Source organism: Apis cerana, linkage group LG8 (genome assembly GCF_029169275.1).
Source record: "Apis cerana isolate GH-2021 linkage group LG8, AcerK_1.0, whole genome shotgun sequence".
Classification (NCBI taxonomy): Eukaryota; Metazoa; Arthropoda; class Insecta; order Hymenoptera; family Apidae; genus Apis; species Apis cerana.
The window spans coordinates 8,259,763-8,280,273 of record NC_083859.1 but is presented as its reverse complement, the minus strand read 5'-3'; the positions used below and the strand labels follow the sequence as shown (position 1 = coordinate 8,280,273).

The 20,511-nt window shown below is 33.0% G+C and overlaps 6 protein-coding genes and 1 long non-coding RNA gene across 39 annotated transcripts in view; 4 read left to right on the top strand and 3 right to left on the bottom strand.

Annotated features, from left to right (window-relative positions):
* The first annotated feature begins 642 nt into the window (after positions 1-642).
* Positions 643-3,860, top strand: LOC107996498 (centrosomal protein of 131 kDa). 3 transcript variants are annotated; one of them, XM_017054563.3, is made up of 10 exons: positions 643-912; positions 980-1,073; positions 1,602-1,704; positions 1,774-2,221; positions 2,299-2,516; positions 2,596-2,755; positions 2,813-3,069; positions 3,129-3,300; positions 3,397-3,560; positions 3,638-3,860. In XM_017054563.3, exons 1-10 carry the CDS (start codon positions 643-645, stop codon positions 3,774-3,776), a joined length of 2,025 nt encoding a protein of 674 aa, XP_016910052.1. In that variant the 3' UTR covers positions 3,777-3,860. The 3 variants fall into 3 exon arrangements, with proteins under 3 accessions (XP_016910052.1, XP_061934669.1, XP_061934668.1); XM_062078685.1 differs by lacking the exon at positions 3,638-3,860 and having other exon boundaries at positions 3,129-3,193; positions 3,397-3,539; XM_062078684.1 differs by lacking the exon at positions 3,638-3,860 and having other exon boundaries at positions 3,378-3,539.
* LOC107996499 (GTP-binding protein 128up) lies at positions 3,781-5,918 on the bottom strand. The gene is made up of 8 exons (XM_017054564.3): positions 5,776-5,918; positions 5,530-5,695; positions 5,317-5,447; positions 5,005-5,244; positions 4,687-4,855; positions 4,489-4,618; positions 4,292-4,414; positions 3,781-4,211 (listed from the first exon to the last, which is right to left on the bottom strand). The coding sequence occupies exons 1-8, from the start codon at positions 5,815-5,817 to the stop codon at positions 4,109-4,111; spliced, it is 1,104 nt and encodes a 367-aa protein (XP_016910053.1). The 5' UTR covers positions 5,818-5,918; the 3' UTR covers positions 3,781-4,108.
* An 802-nt stretch (positions 5,919-6,720) lies between these two features.
* LOC107996404 (actin-related protein 8) lies at positions 6,721-9,024 on the top strand. The gene is made up of 7 exons (XM_017054430.3): positions 6,721-6,862; positions 6,929-7,096; positions 7,157-7,648; positions 7,727-8,218; positions 8,288-8,507; positions 8,579-8,707; positions 8,790-9,024. The coding sequence occupies exons 1-7, from the start codon at positions 6,833-6,835 to the stop codon at positions 8,960-8,962; spliced, it is 1,704 nt and encodes a 567-aa protein (XP_016909919.1). The 5' UTR covers positions 6,721-6,832; the 3' UTR covers positions 8,963-9,024.
* Positions 9,025-9,064: 40 nt separating this feature from the next.
* On the bottom strand, positions 9,065-10,405 carry LOC107996408 (uncharacterized). The gene is made up of 4 exons (XM_017054436.3): positions 10,055-10,405; positions 9,838-9,973; positions 9,707-9,763; positions 9,065-9,630 (listed from the first exon to the last, which is right to left on the bottom strand). The coding sequence occupies exons 1-4, from the start codon at positions 10,390-10,392 to the stop codon at positions 9,478-9,480; spliced, it is 684 nt and encodes a 227-aa protein (XP_016909925.1). The 5' UTR covers positions 10,393-10,405; the 3' UTR covers positions 9,065-9,477.
* Positions 10,406-10,725: 320 nt separating this feature from the next.
* LOC107996407 (small ribosomal subunit protein mS22) lies at positions 10,726-12,141 on the top strand. The gene is made up of 3 exons (XM_017054435.3): positions 10,726-10,862; positions 11,001-11,473; positions 11,555-12,141. Exons 1-3 carry the CDS (start codon positions 10,772-10,774, stop codon positions 12,041-12,043), a joined length of 1,053 nt encoding a protein of 350 aa, XP_016909924.1. The 5' UTR covers positions 10,726-10,771; the 3' UTR covers positions 12,044-12,141.
* A 2-nt stretch (positions 12,142-12,143) lies between these two features.
* The window catches only part of LOC107996375 (uncharacterized), a 94,117-nt gene continuing 85,749 nt past the window's right edge, over positions 12,144-20,511 (bottom strand). For 26 of the 31 annotated variants that reach the window (XM_062078606.1, XM_062078629.1, XM_062078632.1 and 23 more), the window contains one exon: positions 12,144-16,262. In XM_062078606.1, the coding sequence (XP_061934590.1) occupies positions 14,808-16,262 (1,455 nt within the window). In that variant the 3' untranslated portion in view covers positions 12,144-14,807. Of the gene's footprint in view, positions 17,050-20,511 lie in introns of all 31 variants that reach the window. The other 5 variants (XM_062078630.1, XM_062078634.1, XM_062078633.1 and 2 more) reach the window with 3 other exon arrangements.
* On the top strand, positions 17,048-20,509 carry LOC133666597 (uncharacterized). Its single transcript, XR_009830959.1, has 2 exons — positions 17,048-18,934; positions 18,998-20,509. It is a non-coding gene; the product is annotated as an uncharacterized LOC133666597 (long non-coding RNA).

Genomic DNA, 20,511 nt, shown 5'->3' with positions numbered 1-20,511 from the left:
AAAAAACTTTATTTTTAAAAAAAACTAAAAGATGACGTTAATTCTCAATTCTTATTCTACTTTACCTACCTTTGAAAAAATATTTTTCGGATGGCAATGAATGTCAATTCTTCTTATATCTATCCTTTTTTTTTTAATTATTTGCTCTCCTTATTTACATTTAAGTATCTATGGCACTCTAAAGATGGCATTGATTTCTCAATTTTTCTATTTATCGTTCTCGCACTATTTGTTTTGCTTGTTTATATTTGCACTATAAAATTTATACACTCAAGAAACGGCTCTGATTTTTAATTAATTTTATCCACTTCTTTGCCTAAATCTTTTGATTAAAAAAATCTTAAATCATCGATATTTTATTATTTGTATTGCATAAATACTAATATGTAAAATCTTAATTCTTTTTATGTGTTTTGTGTTTAAATCTTACGCGCTCTTTAAATTGTATATTCATTTTACTTAATTTCAAATACTTACTGTGTTAAAAACAGATGTACCCAAATGTTTTACCATCGTGTTACCTTGACATTACCTTGACAACCAAAAATTCACCTATAAATAAGGGATGAAGAACCATTGAACGTTCAGTTCGAGATACGAGTCTATTCGACATAAACGATATAAATTTTCGATCGATCGATTATGATTAACATCAATCATCCAAAGATTTGCGGAAAACCACCTGTAAATAAATCTTTTGTAACAAAAGAGTTAAAACAAAAAGAAATTACGGATAATAGCAAGGAAAAAGAGATTGATCATGATTCTATTATTAAGGAAAATACAAAGAAAATTGATTGTAATGAAAATATCGTCGAATCGACTATGTGCTCATTCGAACAAATTTGTAATATAATTAGTGATCTCGAAAAAGATATTAACGCAAAAATTCCAGAAATAGATCAATTACAGGTTCGAGAACCAAAATTATAGTGAATATTTTATTCGATTAGATTGATTCAAATATTTCTAATTTTAGCTAAAACCAGAAAAAGACGTATCTCATGGGAAACATGAAACGAGTGGTACTACTTACGACGATATAATGACCTTCTTGACAAAACTCGAAGATGGTAGCTTATATTACAATATATGGGTTCTCAATCTGTCGTGACCCTCAAAGGGTGTTGCCAAATGATTTTTGTCATCAAAATTATTTTTATTCGCAATTATTTAATTAAATTATAATATATATAATAAAAATTTCCAAAATTTATTTATTTTGATATAGCTATATAGTAATACAATAAATAGAAATGACTTATATAGTTCATCGCGCGTTAAAAAGATATTAAACATTCATTATGATGGCATATTTAAATATTTTATATTTACTAAAATAAGCTTATATATTTCTTTTTGAATTTCATTTATCATTCATTCTTAGAAATAATATGTTATATTTATCGAAGTCTATTAAAAATGTATTTTTATATAATTATGTAAATGAATATAGAAATGCAAGTTATTTGGCTATTGTAAATGGGGGTCGTATCTCAGAAAATGTTGAAAAACATTGTGATAATAATTCAATCGTTATTAAAATTTCAATCTTCGTTGTTCCTTCGTAATTTTTACAAATAGCTATGCATACACATCAGGTACATTGGACGAGACAAAGATCAACATCCCAGAGATAGATGCTGTTATGTTTGAAGACATGTTTGGCAACTCGCAATCTTTGCCCTGCATCAATTTCGATGAGTAAGAGATTTTTATACGAAAAAATCACACATAGAACATAATTACGAAAATTTTGTTCTATATTTTTAGCATCGGGCCCACTAATATCGAGATCAACAACACTCATGCATTCAAAGAAGATTTAATCACAGCCCAGTTGCAACTTGAGGAAAAAGAGGCCACTATATCGCTCTTGAAGGAACAATTGAAGACCGAAAGAAAATTGGCATGTGAGAAATTGGAAAGTCAGAAAAAGAGCAATAACTCCAAATTGCAACAACAAGAGGAGAAATACAGAGGGATAGTGAAGAGACATCAGAAGTTCATCGAGCAGTTGATTCAGGAGAAAACCGATCTGACAGAGAAATGCAATTCATTGATGCAGAAGGTGAAAGAGATAGAGATAAAAATGCAAAGAGATTTAAAAGCTGCAGCTGATAGGCACGTGGTGGAGTTACAAAGAGCGAAGGATCACTTGGCTGCTGCTGAGAAGATAAAAAGAGAGCGATGGATAGAGGCCAGGACGACAAAGATCAAGGTTTTGAATCATTTAAGAGATTTCATTTAGAATTGTCGATATATTTTCAACGATTTACGATTCGTAATTGTTTAAAGGAAATGACGGTAAAGGGTCTGGAACCTGAACTACGTAATATGATGGAACAACACGCGGAAGAGATTCAAAAGTTGAGGAATTTACACATGAAGGAATTGCAAGACACTGAATTGCGCATTATACGTCGATCTAATCAACAATTGGAGCAACTGCGTCTTGAGTTGACGGCCAGTCACGAGAGAATGTTGGCCAACGAGAAGAATATTTTGTGGACCAGGTGTAGAATTAATTTTTTAGAGAAATCTGATTGAAACAACTGCGCAACAAGCTGAAATCGTTTCTTCTCATTTGTTCAGGTACCAGGAGAAACTGGAGGAACAAGAAAATCAATTTAAAATTCAACAAGCGAAACTTGTGGAAGAATTGCAATACGATAGAGATAAGTTTGCCAAGGAACAGACGAAAAGAGACACTGAAATGGAAGCTAATTTGCAGAAGATACATATGCAATATAAGGTAAAGATAGAACTGAAAGCTTGAAAAACAAGCTTATGAAAAATATTGATATTTTAGCAAGAAATAGATATTCTGAAGCAACAGCATTTGAATGAGAAAAAGTCACTTCAAGAGTCATTGAAAGCTGAGTGGCAAACTTGTTTAACCGAGTATAAGAGACAACAAAATTTAAGAATTGAACAAATTGAGAATAAGATAAAAGAAGAGTGTAATAAAGAGAGGGATCGGCAAATTGAGCTTGCCATAGAACGCTTAGAAAAAGATTCTCGAGATGAAAGATTGACTCTTCAACGAAATTTTGATTGCAAACTTAAGTATATAACTATTAAGATTGATTTTATAACGATGCTTCAATCACGTATATATTTTTTAGATCCCTAACAGAGAAATATGAAATGGACTTGCAAAATGCAATTGATAATGAACAGCTTCATAAAGGTAAGTTAATTCAAACGAAGGATAAGCTTGAAAAAACACAAATTCAATTGCAAGAAGCAGAGAACAAATTGCAAGAATGTGTAACCGAGTTGAATACTGCAAATGAGGTAGAACTTTTCATAAATTTTTAACGAGAATCCTTTATAAATTCATAAATGAGTCTATCATATATTCTTTAAATAAGAATTGATATATATTTTTAGATAATTAAACGATTAAATATAGAACGAAATAACGCAAAAAAAATTGTGAGGCAAGAAATTGAAGGAGAAAAAAGAGAATTGGAAGAAAAAATTGCGTCGCTTTATCAGGAAATAACTCGTATAAATGCAAACAGAGATGCCTCGATGGCTCAATTACACAGCAGGTTCGATATATATATACATATATAAATAATAAATAATAATATAAATTACACCGATTTGTTATGATTTTATATTTTAGAATTAAGTTGATAATGACACAAAAAGTTTTAACGATCAAAAATCTGATTAAAGAACTTAACGACACAAAATTAAAATGCGAACACTTGGAAAAGTTATTGGACCAACAACGAAGGGATTATATTTTAAAAAGTTTATAAACGATTTGTTGCTTATTCAGTTGTATATGTTATTTGTTGTATAACAGATATTTTATATAAAATAAATAAAATGATTTGAAATGATTTATGTACCTATTAATATTAATAATTTACACAATTATATGATAAAAAATAAATTTTCAACCACTTCTAGGATATCTTTTTTTTTCCGTTTTAACGTATCTTATATTATAATACAATGAAAATGCATTATTTTATATGAAGCAACAAAAAAAAATTTAAAAGCTGCAATATCTTTTAATTACAAGAGATTAGTTATGAAAATTTCAATTTAATTTTCTAAATAATTATATACGAAATCTTAAATAAAATTATACTTTCTTTACAATTTGCACGACATCTTCATCACATAATATGTGATCTTTTCCGACCTTCTGTGGCTGATGTTTAACGGACGATCCCCATACAAGAGCACTAAAAGCAATAAAAGTATTGAATACTATAATCGAAAATAAAAAAACAATTACAGATACAATTAAAAGGAATATACTTACTATTTGAACTCTTTTGCGATAGATCGATGTAATTTATTACAAAAATCTTCAACTGTTCGTCTTTCTCTGTTTAATACTACTGGAGAATTATAATCTGGTAATTGACCCTTTGGTTTGGTATAACTAAAAAAAATCAAATAAATAAACCAATTTATTTTAAAAAATGATGAAATAAATTTCAAATTTCGGAAACATACATTCTAACAAGTTGTAAATATTCCCACATTTTTTCAAGCAAATCATCAAAATTCCATTTATGATGAGCAGAAATCGGTACGCAATGCGGTATTTTATAAATGATATCCAATTCTTCAATACTAATTTGATCTAGAATCAAATATAAATAAATTGTAATCAATAATCCAAGCAGATATTTTTCAATTTTTAATAATTACCTATTTTGTTGAGTAAATAAATACATGGTACATAAACACGATTTCCTTCAATAACATCAATTAGATCATCAGATGTAGCATCATAACGCAAAATAATATCTGCATTATGAATTCTATATTCTGACAGAATACTTTTCACTGTTTCTAAATCAAGTTCTGATTGTGCACACTAATAAATAATACAATTAATTTTATTATATATGCGATAATCATTTTAAAAAACTACATATGATTTTGTCGTTTTTTTTATATAAAATATAAAAAAAACAAATCTGATCATTTATAGTTTTCTATGTTGCTCATCTTGTCATTTATTACCGTCGTTTGAAAATTAATTCCGCCTTTATCTTTTTTACGGAAAGTAATATTCGGTGGTTGTTTATTTAAACGTAATCCAAAACCTTCTAATTCATGCTCAATTAATCTTTTATGTCCAAGTGGTTTTAACACATCCAAAACAATAAATATTAAACTGCAAGTCCTTGCAACTGCAATAACTTGTCTTCCACGTCCTTTACCATCTTTTGCACCTTCAATGATACCAGGTAGATCAAGCAACTAGAAAATGTGTCCAATTCATATGATATAACATTTTGTTGGATTTATATTTAATAGAATAAATTTAAAAACCTGTATTTTTGCACCCTTATATTTTATGCAACCAGGAACAGTTGTAAGAGTTGTAAATTCATATGCTGCAACTTCAGAATAAACACCAGCAAGAGTACTCAATAAAGTAGATTTACCCACAGAAGGAAAACCTATGATTTCAAAATAAATAAAATAAAACATTGCTCTGATAGAAATATACATATATATATTTGATTATACCTTAATACACACCAACAAAACCTATTCTAGCATCACCCGTTTTAGCCACTTCAAAACCTTGCTCCCCACCACCTCCACCACCCTTAGGAGTAATAAGTTCTCTTCTTAATTTAGCTAATTTTGCTTTTAATAGACCTAAGTGGCCAGATGTAGCTTTATTTTTTTGAGTCCGAGCCATCTATAAAATAAAATTATATTATAATATATAATAACAAATTTAAATTAATATAAAGAAATAAAAGATAAATTAAAGGTTACCTCGGCCTCGATTGAGGCAATCTTTTCTAATATTGTACTCATTTTGGTATAATTGAAAATTTAATTTATAATAAATATAAAACAAATGTCTTTCAAGCTCTTTCACGTTCTTCCATTACAAAATTCTAAGAATATATAACTGTATAAATTTCACACGTGCTGACAAGTTACAAGCACATGTTATACATGGTTTTGGAAAATCATTTAATGTACAATCTTTAAGTATGATAAAAAGGCACAAAACTTAAAGTCCGTTTTCAAACAATATAAATATTCAATTTCATCATAATACATTATATATATTAAATGTACAAATGAAAGTTATACTGTAATTTTTAATTATTACTAAAATCAAATAAAAATAAATATATTAAATCATTAATATTTATATGATTCTCAGAAAGATATTTAAAATTTTAAATATGTTAATAAATTCTTATATAAATATATTTTTCTTAATTTTTTAATCTTCTAAATATTATTTCTTCATAAATTTAATAAATTAAAAATGATACATTATTAGATTATAAGAATTATAGATATTGTTAATAATTTATATTAATATTATGTTAATAATGTATTTTCTATTAATCATTTGTAGATCTTCATATTTTTTTTATATCTTTTATACAATTCAAAATACATAATAATTAATTATTCAACATATAATAATAATAATATTTAAAAATCTAGATTTCTTCTTTATATTCTTATACAAATGTATATATAGTTAAAAAGAAAACTTTGTTACGAAACTGAAAAACGTAACAATTTTTTATTATTTCGAGCATTCAATGTAAAATTTTAATATTCTGGAATTAAAGAAATAATTTTCTTTTTTTGAAATTGATGTTCTCACAATGCATGGCATTAATTTCTAAACCGGTTGTATTTTTGTACAAATATAAATATAAAATAAATAAAATAAATATTGTTGAACATTTAAATAAATATGGATTAATAAATTAAAATCATATTTCATATTTAATTCATTCAGAAATCAACTATTTAAATGATAAAACATATATAACCTATTAAATCTATAATATAAACAATCATGCCTGTCTTTCAAGAATCGTGTGCGGAGGTAATAATACTATAGTTGGATTATTTTAAATATATATAATATATCATTATTTTGTATATTTTTTAGCAAATTCAAGCTCAAACGATTATTATAATTCATCCTGGATCTATGTATCTTAGGATGGGAAGAGCATCAGATTTAAATCCTTGTACAATATTAAATGCTGTTGCCAGAAAACGTTTACCAGGGGGATTAGAATATAAGGATAGTTTATTACCATCAGCTATACCACGAGTAAGTTTGTTTACAAATGACATTTTATAAAGATGTTCCATTTTTAATTGCTTTTAGTAGACGAAAGAATTGACACAAGCAATGGAAGAATCTCGTTTGCAAGTATCTCATACATTACAATCCTGTCTTCAATCTGATGGAAGAAGAAGATATGCTACACCACCTCAACAAATAGCTGCTTTTAATCGTAGATCAAATCCAGAAATATCATCTCCATGTAGTGTTGAATGGATAAAAACTGATAAAGATGTTGTAGTTGGAGATGATGTATTATCATTAAATCCAGATGATAATTTCAATATCCATTTCCTATATAGAAGAGGAGAACTTAACATTCATTCTGGTCCTGGTGGTAGCTTAAGATCTGTTATGGCCAATTTAAAAACAATTTGGGAATATGTTCTCACAGAAAAAATGGATATTCCTTTAAGAGATTTGAAACATTATCGAGCTGTTCTTATAATTCCTGATATCTATAACAGGCAATACTTAAAAGAATTAACAACTTTGATGCTTTGTGATATTGGATTTGGAGCATGTTTTTTATTACAAGTTTGTATTAATATTTTTAAAAGATTCCTTTTATTACCAATGTCATTAATATATCATTAATATATCTGTGTTCCAAAGGATCATGTAGCAGCTACGTTTGGTGCAGGATTAGGATACGCGTGCGTAGTTGATGTTGGAGATCAAAAAACATCAGTTTCTTGCGTAGAAGATGGAATTTCTCATAGAAATACTAGAGTTCGAATGGATTATGGTGGAGGAGATATTACCCAAACATTTTTTTGGCTCTTACAAAAATGTGCTTTTCCCTATAAAACATGCGATCCATCTAACAAATTGGATGCATTACTCTTAAATCAATTAAAAAAAGATTTTTGTCATGTTGATTTAAATGTATGTGGATCTCAGGAAAAGACGTTTATAGTTCGTAAACCGAAACAACAAACTGAGAAATATACTCTTCAAGTTGGAGATGAATGTTTAGTTGCACCTTTGAGTTTATTTCAACCTGAATTATTTAAAGTTACTGGAACACATAACGTACATATACAAAAGAGATCAATGGGAGATCCAGAAGATCCACATGATGAAAATTATTTACGAGAAACAAGTGTATGTAGAGTTACATAAGAAAATGGGTATGTTTATTTTTCTAATAAAAATATTAATTCCATTGTTTAGAGAAGAGGCATGAAAGAAAATCTTGAACAAACATCTGAAATGCAAGAAGAAGCAACAGCACCAACTGCAGCAGGAGAAGAAGAAGTAGTTGTGGATGCAGTAGATTCGGCACCGATTACTTTATCAAATCGCGATTTAGATGCCCCGCGTGATTTTATAGTAGGTCCTCAACAATTGTTAGGTTTGGATCATGCTGTTCTTCAAAGTATCGATCGCTGTCGTATGTATATTTAATCAATTCAATAAAAGCAAAAAAATTCATGAATTTTAATTTTTACATTTTTTCCATAGCCACAGAAGATTTAAAAAGGAAAATGTATAGTTGCGTACTTGTTGTTGGTTCAGGTATGAAATTTCAAGGTATAGGTATGTGGCTACATAATCGGATTTCTCTTCAAATTCCCTATATGTATAGAGCTGGTACATACTTTTGTATATAAATTTAAATACAAGAAAATTAACTTTTTTTGACTTAAACTTTTTTTTTTTATATTATATGTAGAACAATTGGATATTATAACACAACCGAAAGAAATGGATCCTGGTATGACAGCATGGAAAGGAGCAGCAATTTTAAGTTGTTTAGAATCTGCTCAAGAATTATGGATTGGTCGGCAAGAATGGGAACGTACAGGTGTTAGGGTATTAAGAGAAAGAGCTCCGTTTATGTGGTAAAAATTGAATTTGAATTGAAAAAATTTTGCATTTAAATTGAAATATAAAATATTAAATTTAAATTTTCAATTGAAATTTTTTTATAATTATATATCATTACTCTTATTATCAAGCTATTTATTATATATACATTTTTTTTCTAATCTTCAACATTTAGCTTTAATAATCAAAATTTTATTTAAAAATAATATAAAACTGATGTATTCAATATTAATATTCATGAGAAATTTTTGAAAAATTGATTTTAGAAATCAAAAAGAAGTCAAAAGTAGTATACAAAAATATTGAGATTTATTTATTAAGTTATAATTAATTTATGTAAATGAACCAAAGCAAAAATAAAAAGAAATGACAATATGATAAAGATTGTTTCATGTCTTAAATTTTAATTATTTATAACTTAATAAAATCTTAATTGATATTTTTGTTATATCTTAAATGTTTTAGAATATTTAGGATCAATCTTCCAAAAATATTTCATGAATCTATTTACATTCTGTATATTTTAATTATACTTATAACATATCCATTAGTCTCACTCTAGTTTTATCATTTCTATGATACATAATTATACCAGCCTCAATCAGGAAATTCATAAACACTAGAGTTTCTGGTGTAATAGATATATACATTTCATCTCCTCCTTTTGTATATGCTGATGTCAAGTTCTAAAAATTTTCATCCACATTTAAATAATAGAAGTTTTTTTTTATATATTTAAATAATTTATATTTATTAGCTTACCCCTAAACAGTCTTTGAAATGTTGATTTTCTGGGAACAACATTTCTACTACCATATGCTAAACATTTATATAATTATAATAAATTAATCTTAAAAGTAAAACATTATTAAATTTTATGTATTTTATCATACCAAATCCTTTTTTACATTTTTGAACATGCGTTTAGTTATTACATGTTCTTTATCATAAGTTGTAGTATCTGTCAATTGTTCTGCACTCAAAAGGGCTTCTCGCATTTTTTCCGAACCCATTTTCTTCTTTTCTAAACTAAAATAAAAACGTAAAATTTTATATGACTTCAAATGAATTTAAAATCATAATAAAATCGTACTTGTTTATTTTACGAACTAAGATATATCTTCATTAATATTCGAAAGTTGCGTCTTCATTTTGTCAAGAAGTTGTTGAGCATTTAGCACTTCATTTTCAAGTTCTGTTAGAATTTCAATATGCAAATCAGATGTATGAGGAATCGGAAAATCTTTTGGTATTTCCTGAAGAACTTTATTCAATAAACTTTTAGATAATTTATATTGCTTTTTTCTCACATCTTCTGAAGTGCAAGTCTTATTCAAAGCAATTGGTTTATTATTCATAATTATATCACACAAGTTTTCCACTTCTTTTTGTCGTTCTGTCAAAGTATCTTTCAAACTTTCAAAAGCATCTTCCAATGTATATTCCATTTTTTTATTTTTTTTTAATGAAATAGAAACTTTAAAATTAAGCACAACTCTTTTATAATATGGCGCGAAAAGAAATAGATATGATTTTCATTGAATATTACTTAACTGTATCAACAATACGTAGTGATGTGTAGATAATAAATTTGATAGAAATTAAACTTTGATTGTTACGTTTTGAAATTTTTTTCGCAAACGTTACGTTAGTAAATACTACATGTAGTTAATGCTGACAACCTAATCATTTTTATCCCTACACTGACGTAATTGCCAACTTAAATATATTTACTAGTTCGTAATGTAGTTATATAGCACGAGTCTATTAATATAAAAATTGAGATTAAGTCAGTATGATGATGTGAGGTTAAATCGACTGATCGAAATGATGCGTAGCCGAATAAATACCGTTTTGAGACATTTTTATAAACAATCAACTTGGAATTATCGTTTGTGCTCAACAGTTCCACAAACAAGTAAGTAGAAGTTTTATTTATTTTCTTGCATTATTAAAATATTTAAATGAATAGGTTATGTTTTTAAATATTTAATTCTGTTTTTAATTTGATATATCAATTTTTTTCTACGATTTAAATAATTTAAATAATTTACAGCGGATGACAGAGATCCCGCACCTTTATTTTTCGATCAACATGTACAAGAATTATTATTTACTTTAACACGTATAAACTATGAGAAAATTTTCTCAGCACACAAAGATGGAAAACCGCTGAAAAATCCGATATTTAAATTTATGACTGACAAGGAATTAGAAGAAGCAAGATCAGAAATAATAGTAAAAGCAAAAAATCGGATACAAATGCCACCTGTAGTAAAAATGAGATCGGATAAATGTAAAATATTATCTAAAGATCCTGCTTTGCAAGGTAATGAAACAAGTAATTTCATATTTACCGATATATCGTTTGGAAACAATAATAGGACAAGATTAATCGTTGTTCGAGATACAAATGGTACATTGAGACATGCAAATAACAATGAGAGACATAGAATGAATCAAATTTATTTCCCTATAGAAGGTAGAGAAATACATACACCAGAGATGTTCAACAATCCATATCTGAGTGTAAGAATATTTGACTTATTATTCAAAATCTAAAAAACGCTACTTTAAAAAAACATTTTCAATTATATATTGTGTTTGTAGGATCTATTGGATAGGAAAGAATTTGAATTTATTCTAGATCGAGCGTGCTTACAATTTGAATTAGATGATCCAAACTACCACAGAGTTACGAAAGAAGTATACTCTTATATAAATAAATTTAAAAATTTCGATGCCTTGCGATCTACAAGGCATTTTGGTCCATTAGCGTTTTATCTTGTTTGGAACAATGATATACACACGTTATTGATGGATATAATAACAAGCGGAAACATAGAAGAAGCAGCGGCTTTGATACATCTTTACCATTTAGTTTATCCCGAAACTAAATCTGCAAAAGAACCATTAGAAAGTGATATAGAGTTAATCAAAACATATGCGAGATTGGACTCGTCGAATCGATATGAATTAACATGTGCTATAAAAGAATACGAAAAATTGCAGAAGGAAAAAGAGGAAATAGATATGGGCATAAAGAAAGCGCATGGACTAATCAACAATGAAAATGGAAACCAAAAACCGAAAACGTGAACAACCGTTCAAGTTCACCACTAGATCAACCTCTGTTGCTTTTTATTTTGTACAAATTTTTTCTATTGTGAATAAATAAAATCGTCATACAATCATAATATGCTTTCGATGATTATTAATCGATTATTTTATTACATGATAGTTACTTACAAACATTTACAAATGTAACAAGTCAATTCGATTTGGCGTACAAGATCGTCGGAAAACATTATATATCGATTATTGGCTAATTGTTTTGGAAATAACTGAATCGATTCGGGTCCCGCTTTACGTCTCGCGGTCGAAAGGTGTGTGGCCAATTTCACACCTATCGAGGGAGGAATTATTGCCTGGTGGATCATGGATTATGAATCGTGAATCATGGAAGATATGAATAATGAGATATGATTTGTTTACGTAAAATGACGTAAAACGCATACTTTTATCAGAAAATAAATCGACGAACAAAAGAGGAAGAAAGAGTTTGAATCAATATCAAACAAAATAGTACGCGTTAAGAGAAAGCAGCTTTGTACAAATGCAAATTATGCGATTGGATATTGCGTGTAAGTACCTACTGTTGTGAATGGAACAATATACAAGTTCGATTTAAACATTCGAACGAGAAGTGCTTGTTCGTTGGGATTGTGTACCGTCTTGATCGTTTAATGCTTTGATAAACACTCGCAACTGAATACTGTAATCGATCGTTATTATCCATATCTTACTCGTATTATTCTTATCGTTATATGCATATTAATAATTATTACTTCCATATAGATGTATTTCATGGTGTATAGAAAATAAATAAGAACACGATTACGATCGGCGTAGTAGATGAAACTTCCTAATTAACTATTGAGAATGAAAATGAAAGATAAATTGCGACAAGCAATAATGGACTTGAATGAAAAAGGAACGGAAAAGAAGAAGCAAGGAATCGAACCTATCGGCTATTAGGCCTCTTGAAGCAAAGTATGCGCATATCGATTATATAAATATGATACCTCTGATTTCTGTCAAGCACTGGGAAGCACGAATACTTATTTCTTAGTTCTCGTCCTTTTTACGATAACAAAGCAGCGGATTCCGCTGTTAATTTTATTACTTAATCTTACTGCATTTTTTCCTTTATTTCTTTTTTTCGTTTTACGCGTTCCGTTTAAGCCAATACCTTTACAAAGAAATCAAGACGTCTTTCAAAGGCTGACAGAAACTTGAGACTTGCGCGTGACAATTGCGACATGCTCTATCAACGAATTGACGCGATTCAAGCGAATTAATTTAATCAGCTAATTGAATTAGGAATGAACATTTGGCGCGAGTGGCGCGACGTTGACAGTAGAATCGTTCCAAAAAGAGTGCCAATTAAAAATGTTAAGATTCGATTGCTCGATCGATCGATCGGCAAAGCAATAAGTTCGCAAAGCGATCAGTAAACGATCGATTCGAGAAAACGCGTATATTAAATAATAATTTACACTTTGATTTCATGAGATTTTGCTGAATTTCTCTAAGAGAAAAGAATTGCACGCATCTTGGAACGAGTTGTGGAGCGGTACGAAAACGCCGCGTGCACGTCGCAAACACTCGATGCATTTTTCGATCGGTAAATATTGAGCAATGTTCCTTTCAATCTTGCCATTGTCCGTCGAAAAAATCGATCTTTCGAAGATTAACGGAATACCGCTAACTAATATGCGACACGAGAAACGATCGCTCTCCACTCTTCGTGTTTTCAATCGAGGTTATATCTTCTTCCGATCAAAGCTACTTAGAAACACATGAAGAATGTTTCACACACCGTGACTTACAAGTAAATATATGGAGAGAAATACGCGTATAGCTCATTCGTTAGCGCGTTCGTTAACACTTTGTGCAACTTCATAGCCGGTCTCGAACAGGAATAAACGCTCTTGAGTTTACATTACAGCGTTTTTGCGTAATACGTTCTTTTTTATCTGCTGTTCTTCTATCTATCTAACTATATTTCGTTTAAATATTCATTTATATAGAAACTTCTTTCTTACTCCTGCATTTCTTGTATATAAATTTATCGTTCTTTTTTTTGTTTTTTTTTTTAGATATAGTTAAGATATATTCATAAGTATGCATGATAATTCGACAATCCCGATTATTAGCGACTGTCGGGTTTGTCTGCACATGGGAAAGTTAATGAAGCTTAATGGAACTCGGGAAGAAAACGCGAAGAAAGAGAACGTCGATGACAAATCGTGTCGTTTGATATTTTATGATCAGTGGCTTTCGCTCTCCGTTTTGGCACAATCGTCGCCGCAATAGGTTAATACGCTCGACGATACTCTATCATCTTGCGGCCAGGAACTCGATCTTCGAACCATCGAATTTTTTTTTTTTTTCTATTCTTAACGATCGCAAGTAAAAGTGACGAGGAGACCACTCTCAGCCTCGTTTATTATGCGTCCGGATTATGCGTTCCGAGAGAGAGATTGCGCTTTTCGTTTACGATTATTAATACTATATATCGTTTATTAATTATGATAATCGATATTATAAATTACGCGTGACTCGCTAAGTTCTCTACGCTGTACTCTACTTTCCAGCTGACAAGATCGCGTGTCTTTCGCGATTCGTCGCAGACTAACCTTCGACGACGAAATATCTTTCGTCTTTACCAAAACCTAATTCGTATTTATTTCATCTCGAGCTTTGTCGTTTATTTTTCTGAGGAATAACGCGGTTAACTCGCGAGCACGACTTCAGCAGCCACTTTAACGCTCGATTCGAGCAACGATCGGCTTCTCGGTCACAGAATATCCGTTTCGTAGATCTTACTAGTAGTGGTTGTAGTGGTCGTACTCGCGTTATTATTACCAGATGTTGACGCCGCAGTAGAAACGATCGCGGTTCCCACAGAAATTACGCTAGCGATCTGCTGACTGTCATTCGACTCGCTTGTGCTGGCCATCGTAATGTTGCCACTTTCTATATTGGACGACGTCGAGTTCGTGGTCGACACCGGTTGATGCTCGTTTGCCTCCTCCTGTCGCGTTCGCAGACTATCCACAGAAACCTCCTGAGGAATAGAGGGTTTCACGGTCAGACTTGTTAGAGAACCCGAGCTGGCGGTGCTCAGTCCTAGGCCCATCTTGGCCAGCAGATTGCTCTCCGAGCCTGTCTTTTTCAGGAGATCCGGCGGCGCAGGCGGGACGGTGGTCAGGCCCGCGGTGTTCCTCTGCAGTTGCTGGAGTCTCGCGTATTGTTCTTGCAGAGCTTTTTGTTTACGCAGCAGTTCCTGATGCCGTTGTTCCAGCTGCTCCTGTCTGCCCTTTTTGCTCTGTAGACCCTCCTGCGAGTTCACGCTCTCACAGGAACTCGAGTTACTGGTGGACAGCACGGCTGATGATTGAGAACTGGTTGAATTATTGTGAAGCACCGGACTCGATGTCGTCTCCAGCGCAGAGCCGATCGTGGAACTCAGCGTGGAACCCAATCCAGCACCCGGCTGCTCTGTTGGTAAGGCCATCGGAGGCTTTCCTTCCTTGACGGGTAGAGTGCCGCGCGCTGGTGGCCTTCGCAGCGTTGCATTCGCGTTCTGTAAGTTGCAAGAATGATTTCTAGGTGGCAACTGAGGACTGGTCGGGCTAGCCAATGGAGATCTAGAACTAGTACGCGGCGGTGGAGGGGGTGGGACTCTTCTTGCGCTGGCCAATTGAAGCAGTTCTGCGTTTCGCTCGGGTACCGGCGGCTTCTGTCCCGGAATGAATCCTTGCGGCAATGTGGGCAAGCTCGGTTGTTCCTGCAGAGACACCTGTAGTCTCGCTATGGGAGGTGACGTGTCTGTGTCCGAGCTAGACGGGTAAGAGTGCAATCTACGTAGCGTTCCACCCGTGGTCTGTGCCCCTCCAACGGGCACCAGTGTCCCGCCGCTTGGCAAAATTCCACTCGTTGAATCTACGCTTCCTTTCCTTCCTATATCGGAGATACATGGCGGTCGGCCAGTCGTTCCAACACCCGTTGCCCCAGTCGCGTCTCCTCTGCTGCCCGACCTGCCCAGTTCCGATAGCATGGTCGAGGATCCTTGAGCGTGGCCCAGTTGCGAGCTTGGCCTCGAGAACGTCTGCAGCTCGTCTAACAGAGCGTCGAGTGCGTTCTCCGGACGCTGCTGATGGGTGGTGGGTGGTTCGTGAGTGTGGGGCCCTCCCCCGATGACGCTCGCTGACCCCACGACAGTGCGTTCCGCTGGCACAGGGGCAGCTGCCTGCGTTCGATACGTGGATGATACCGGTTATCAAAGCCCATCCTCTTCCTCTCCAAGAACGCGACGATGCAAGTGTTTCCTTCGACGCGGCGCCGAACAAGCTCGGCTAACTTTGGACTAGTTCGGCGCGGCGTCTTGCAAGGCGCGGATGGAGGCTCGATCGATCGTCGAAAGTTGTAAGAAAAAAAAAAAAGAGAATAGAGATAGAAAATGGTAATGACTGTTCCCCAAATCAACTTTCGACGACGTCGAGATGCATCGCAGAAAATGGTGCGTCATCAATAGATTCAATACGAGATTCAACATGGAATTGAAAGTTGTATTAAAAAGGTACATAATATATGTTTATTTTAAGTGGAAAAATTTAGTAAAGACGCACCGTGATCGTGCGACAACAGATCGTGGATCGACCATTCGCTTATCGCTACGTCATGCCAGTAATAGTGAAATGTGCGCGAATATGTTATGCATGCAAAGTGCTGGTGAGACAATGGTGAGCGATCGAGGGCTAGAGCGTGATAGTGAGAAAAAAAACGTGAAAAACAGGCGAAAAAGTAGGATGACCGAGAAATCGGAAGGCGCGAGATCGATCGAACGATGCGAGTCGATGAGTCGTGAGCGCAAAGATAGAATATAAATCAATGGTAAAATATACGTATTAATTCCGTTAGATAGTTACCTGCGGTCTGGGGTTATACGTTTTGTGCGTGCGTTGTGCGTGTTACAAGTCAGTACTCGTTTGGGGCTCTTTTACATTTGGCATCGATTGTTGTCCAGTATTAGTCAACTTAAAAAAAAAACAGAGAAACCAAAAATCAAAAATCCAAAATCAGATTGAGCCATTCGATCGGCTGGCTAGTCGCGAGATGTCGTTACTTTCGCGAACAGACGCCGCCATGGACGCCACCATGCGGTTCTGTTTCGCACTCTCGTCCCGCATTTATCATCCGTGTTCTCTTTGTCAGTCCGTGTACAAAAAAGAAAGCCGTGCGATTCGAGGAGTGTGTTCGGGCATCGACGAAATCGTATGGTATTTTTACTACGGAGAAAAAAAAAATCTGCAATTTTAAACGGAAGGGAATGGATGAAAAAATGTTCGTTTGTGCCGTCGATATCCGAAACGCATGCCCCGACATTCATCTTTTTTTGTTTGGCAAAAAACGAAGCTCAAACGAGCATGCATGGCTACACGCTAAGTCGACGTGCAGAGCAAACGGAGATCGCGGATTAGGCGATTCCATTGCGCGTGTTAGCATATGTACACTATCGCCCATCCGTATTTGGCCATGTTCGTTGTATTGGAAAAACATATAAAATATAATTGAAACAATACATATTACAATACACAAGATGTAGTTGAAATAAGATAATGATCTTTAATATAATGTAATAAGTGTGTAACGAAATTGTTTAAAGATTATTATAAAAGGTTAATAAAAATTTAAAATTAATGAACATCATAATCACTGGATGTTTGAAAAGGGATAAAATGAATCGAAATATAGCGAAAAATCATAAAGAGTGTAATAAAATTACATCTAAGAATCACATGAAAGAAGATTAAAAAACTTAAAATCATTGCTATACCTCGAATTATTAATTTTTCTATTGCTTAACGCATATCTATACATTTTAACACGTCAATAATATTATTAATCGATAGATTTCTACAATATTTACAATACATTTACTATACACGTTATACTAAGACATAATATACATATTTTTAATCCAATTTCACCAAGTGGCCAAATACTTGAGAATGGTTCAGTATACGTTCACGCAGTACGTGCATGTCGCATGCTGCGCGTATGGGACGCGCGCATTCCTTTACGTATACGGAGGAACATGCTTCAAAGTATAGACGAAGACGAGTGGTCTGGTCGAAAAAAGAAACACAAGTATGTACACGGTATAAAGTAATGTACGAAAAATAATTTGGCCGATCAAAGATACACAGTCATAACTTGGTCCAATCCTTATAGTAAGGCAGTACATATTTACGGATTTGAAAGAGAAAGAGAAAGAGAAAGAGAGAGGCGCGCGCGCGCGCAAATCAGTACAGAGAAAAAAGAAAAGAGATAAAGAGATAGATAGATAGATAGATAGATAAATAAATAGATAGATAGATAAATAGATAGATAGATAGAGAAAAAGAGAGAGAGGGAGAGAGAAACGAAGGAAGAAGGAAGAAAAAGAGAAAAGGAACGTGTACAAAGCATGTGTGAACGAAGTGGCGACATCGAATCGATACGTTTGACAAAGACATGAGACAAGGTGAACGAAAGTTGGACGGTGAACATGGGAGTGGTGTCGGCGAGTTGACATTAATTCCAAGAATCGAAAGCAACGTGATTGGATGAGACGCGTACGTCGAATAGACACAAATGACCAAAAAAAAAAAAAAAAGAGGCGAAGAATGACAATGGCATGATGACGATGATCGAGTTGTGCGTAACCAAGCACAGTGAATGTCCCAAAAAGTCTGCAAAATCATAACTCGACCAAGCAACGGAAACTTTTTTTTTTTTTTTGATGAACGCTCGAATTTAACTGCGAATCGATAAATATTGATTTTTGAATCGACGAATGAATCGACGAGTGAAATAAAAAAAAAAAATTGACGATCCATCGTCGAGTCATTCGAGGATCTCGATCGTGAAAATAATCTTGTAAGACGTATGCTGAGAATAATTCGAGCTCGATGAGAAATTCTTTCTTTTCTCTCCCCGTAGATGGATGTATTGCACGGAAGCGAGAAATGCAGATGATGAAGAGAGGGCATCAAGGATCGAATGAGGAACGAGCAATTGCGCGTTCGACGATGATATCACGCGCTAATCTCATCCGCCATCGTGATGATCATCGTCAATTATGGTTGATTATTGCGAATATAATCTCGGGAAATCCAATGTAAACCTTGTGTGTCGAGAACAGAGACCAGGGTCAGGGTTGTTACACCTTACTATAAGAAATGGATTGGAGCGTGTCTGACGAGGCGAAATGGCAATCTAAATGCTATTATTTTTTTTTTTATCATTATCTGGCGAAATGGTATGTCGGGATTCGAACGACGATCCGAATATATATATATTATATATGTATATATATATATATATATATATATTGAATATATATATATACAAAACATATATTATTTGTAAAAAAAAAATGCATCTAGAGAGTAAATAAAACTGCAAATACAATAATATAATAGTGATTATAATAAGAAGGTTTTGCGAGAAGGCCAAGTGAGAGCTCGTAAGGCGCGTAGCGCGTAGCAACAGCCGAGGATAATTGCGCGTTTCTTTCTTTTTTTTTTTTTTTTTAATATATATAATAAATCCCGTATATGATAAAACGTTTCGTGCGTATTGAGTGTGTTCTCTGCCGATACGTGTCGGATCTGAAAAAGCACTGGGATATAGCGGGAGAACGTTAACAAAGCTCTAAAGGGTTGGTGTCGGTAAGATGCAAACAACGCAACGCGCGGCACGGTGAGACGGATTCAGTGGTATAAGCCGGCGCGGATCAGACGGAACTTCTTGCGGATATATTTTTGTCCTCGATGCGAGAGTGAGTGAGAGAGTGAGAGAGTGAAAAAGAGAGAGTGAGTGAGTGAGAGAGAGAGAGAGAAAGAGAGAGAAACTCATTCCCGCGCGCGTTTATCCCCATTCCTTCTGGCCGCGAAAAAAAAATCGAATTTTTCGAACAACAAAGTATCACGCGTGTAATACGGAGAAACGACGAAGAATTCGGCCAAACTTCCAGAACAAAAGTTTTTTTGCTTTCTCTCTCGCTACCGCCTAAAAACGTTCTTTTGACGCGTATACAAAAAGGGAGAGAAAGAAAGAAAAAAAAAGAAAGAAAAAGAAGAAAAAAAAAAGAGAAAATAACGGGACGAATTTGGCAAAATGCTTCGAGCGTCGTGAAGGGTAAACAATTATATGTAATATGAACAGTATATAATGACGATTTGTGCGGCAGACATCATACCGACAAAAAAGGAATATATATAATATATATATATAAACGTGTGTACATGGATGTGTTTGGTATGGTAGGTAATGTCAGTGTGAATGGACGAGTGTTGTTTATGTATGCGTTGGGTATGTGAATATTTATATATATATAGGTATATATAGTATATAAAATAGTACAGAATAATAACGGTAATAATAATAATAAAGTAGAAATATTAATAATAATAATAATAATAATAATAATAATAATTAATAATTTATAAATA

Coding starts and splice junctions, on each gene's coding strand:
- LOC107996404 (XM_017054430.3), top strand. CDS start 6,833: ATGCCTGTCTTTCAAGAATCGTGTGCGGAG. Junction 6,863..6,928: donor TTCAAGAATCGTGTGCGGAG/GTAATAATACTA, acceptor TATATTTTTTAG/CAAATTCAAGCTCAAACGAT. Junction 8,508..8,578: donor TCAAAGTATCGATCGCTGTC/GTATGTATATTT, acceptor TTTTTTCCATAG/CCACAGAAGATTTAAAAAGG.
- LOC107996499 (XM_017054564.3), bottom strand. CDS start 5,817: ATGAGTACAATATTAGAAAAGATTGCCTCAATCGAGGCCGAG. Junction 5,448..5,529: donor TGCTAGAATAGGTTTTGTTG/GTGTGTATTAAG, acceptor TTGAAATCATAG/GTTTTCCTTCTGTGGGTAAA. Junction 5,245..5,316: donor ATAAGGGTGCAAAAATACAG/GTTTTTAAATTT, acceptor CACATTTTCTAG/TTGCTTGATCTACCTGGTAT.
- LOC107996498 (XM_017054563.3), top strand. CDS start 643: ATGATTAACATCAATCATCCAAAGATTTGCGGAAAACCACCTGTAAAT. Junction 3,070..3,128: donor AATTTTGATTGCAAACTTAA/GTATATAACTAT, acceptor TATATTTTTTAG/ATCCCTAACAGAGAAATATG. Junction 3,301..3,396: donor AGTTGAATACTGCAAATGAG/GTAGAACTTTTC, acceptor ATATATTTTTAG/ATAATTAAACGATTAAATAT.
- LOC107996407 (XM_017054435.3), top strand. CDS start 10,772: ATGATGCGTAGCCGAATAAATACCGTTTTGAGACATTTTTATAAACAA. Junction 10,863..11,000: donor CTCAACAGTTCCACAAACAA/GTAAGTAGAAGT, acceptor AATAATTTACAG/CGGATGACAGAGATCCCGCA. Junction 11,474..11,554: donor TCAACAATCCATATCTGAGT/GTAAGAATATTT, acceptor TTGTGTTTGTAG/GATCTATTGGATAGGAAAGA.
- LOC107996408 (XM_017054436.3), bottom strand. CDS start 10,392: ATGGAATATACATTGGAAGATGCTTTTGAAAGTTTGAAAGATACTTTG. Junction 9,974..10,054: donor ATTAATGAAGATATATCTTA/GTTCGTAAAATA, acceptor TTTTTATTTTAG/TTTAGAAAAGAAGAAAATGG. Junction 9,764..9,837: donor AAAATGTAAAAAAGGATTTG/GTATGATAAAAT, acceptor ATAAATGTTTAG/CATATGGTAGTAGAAATGTT.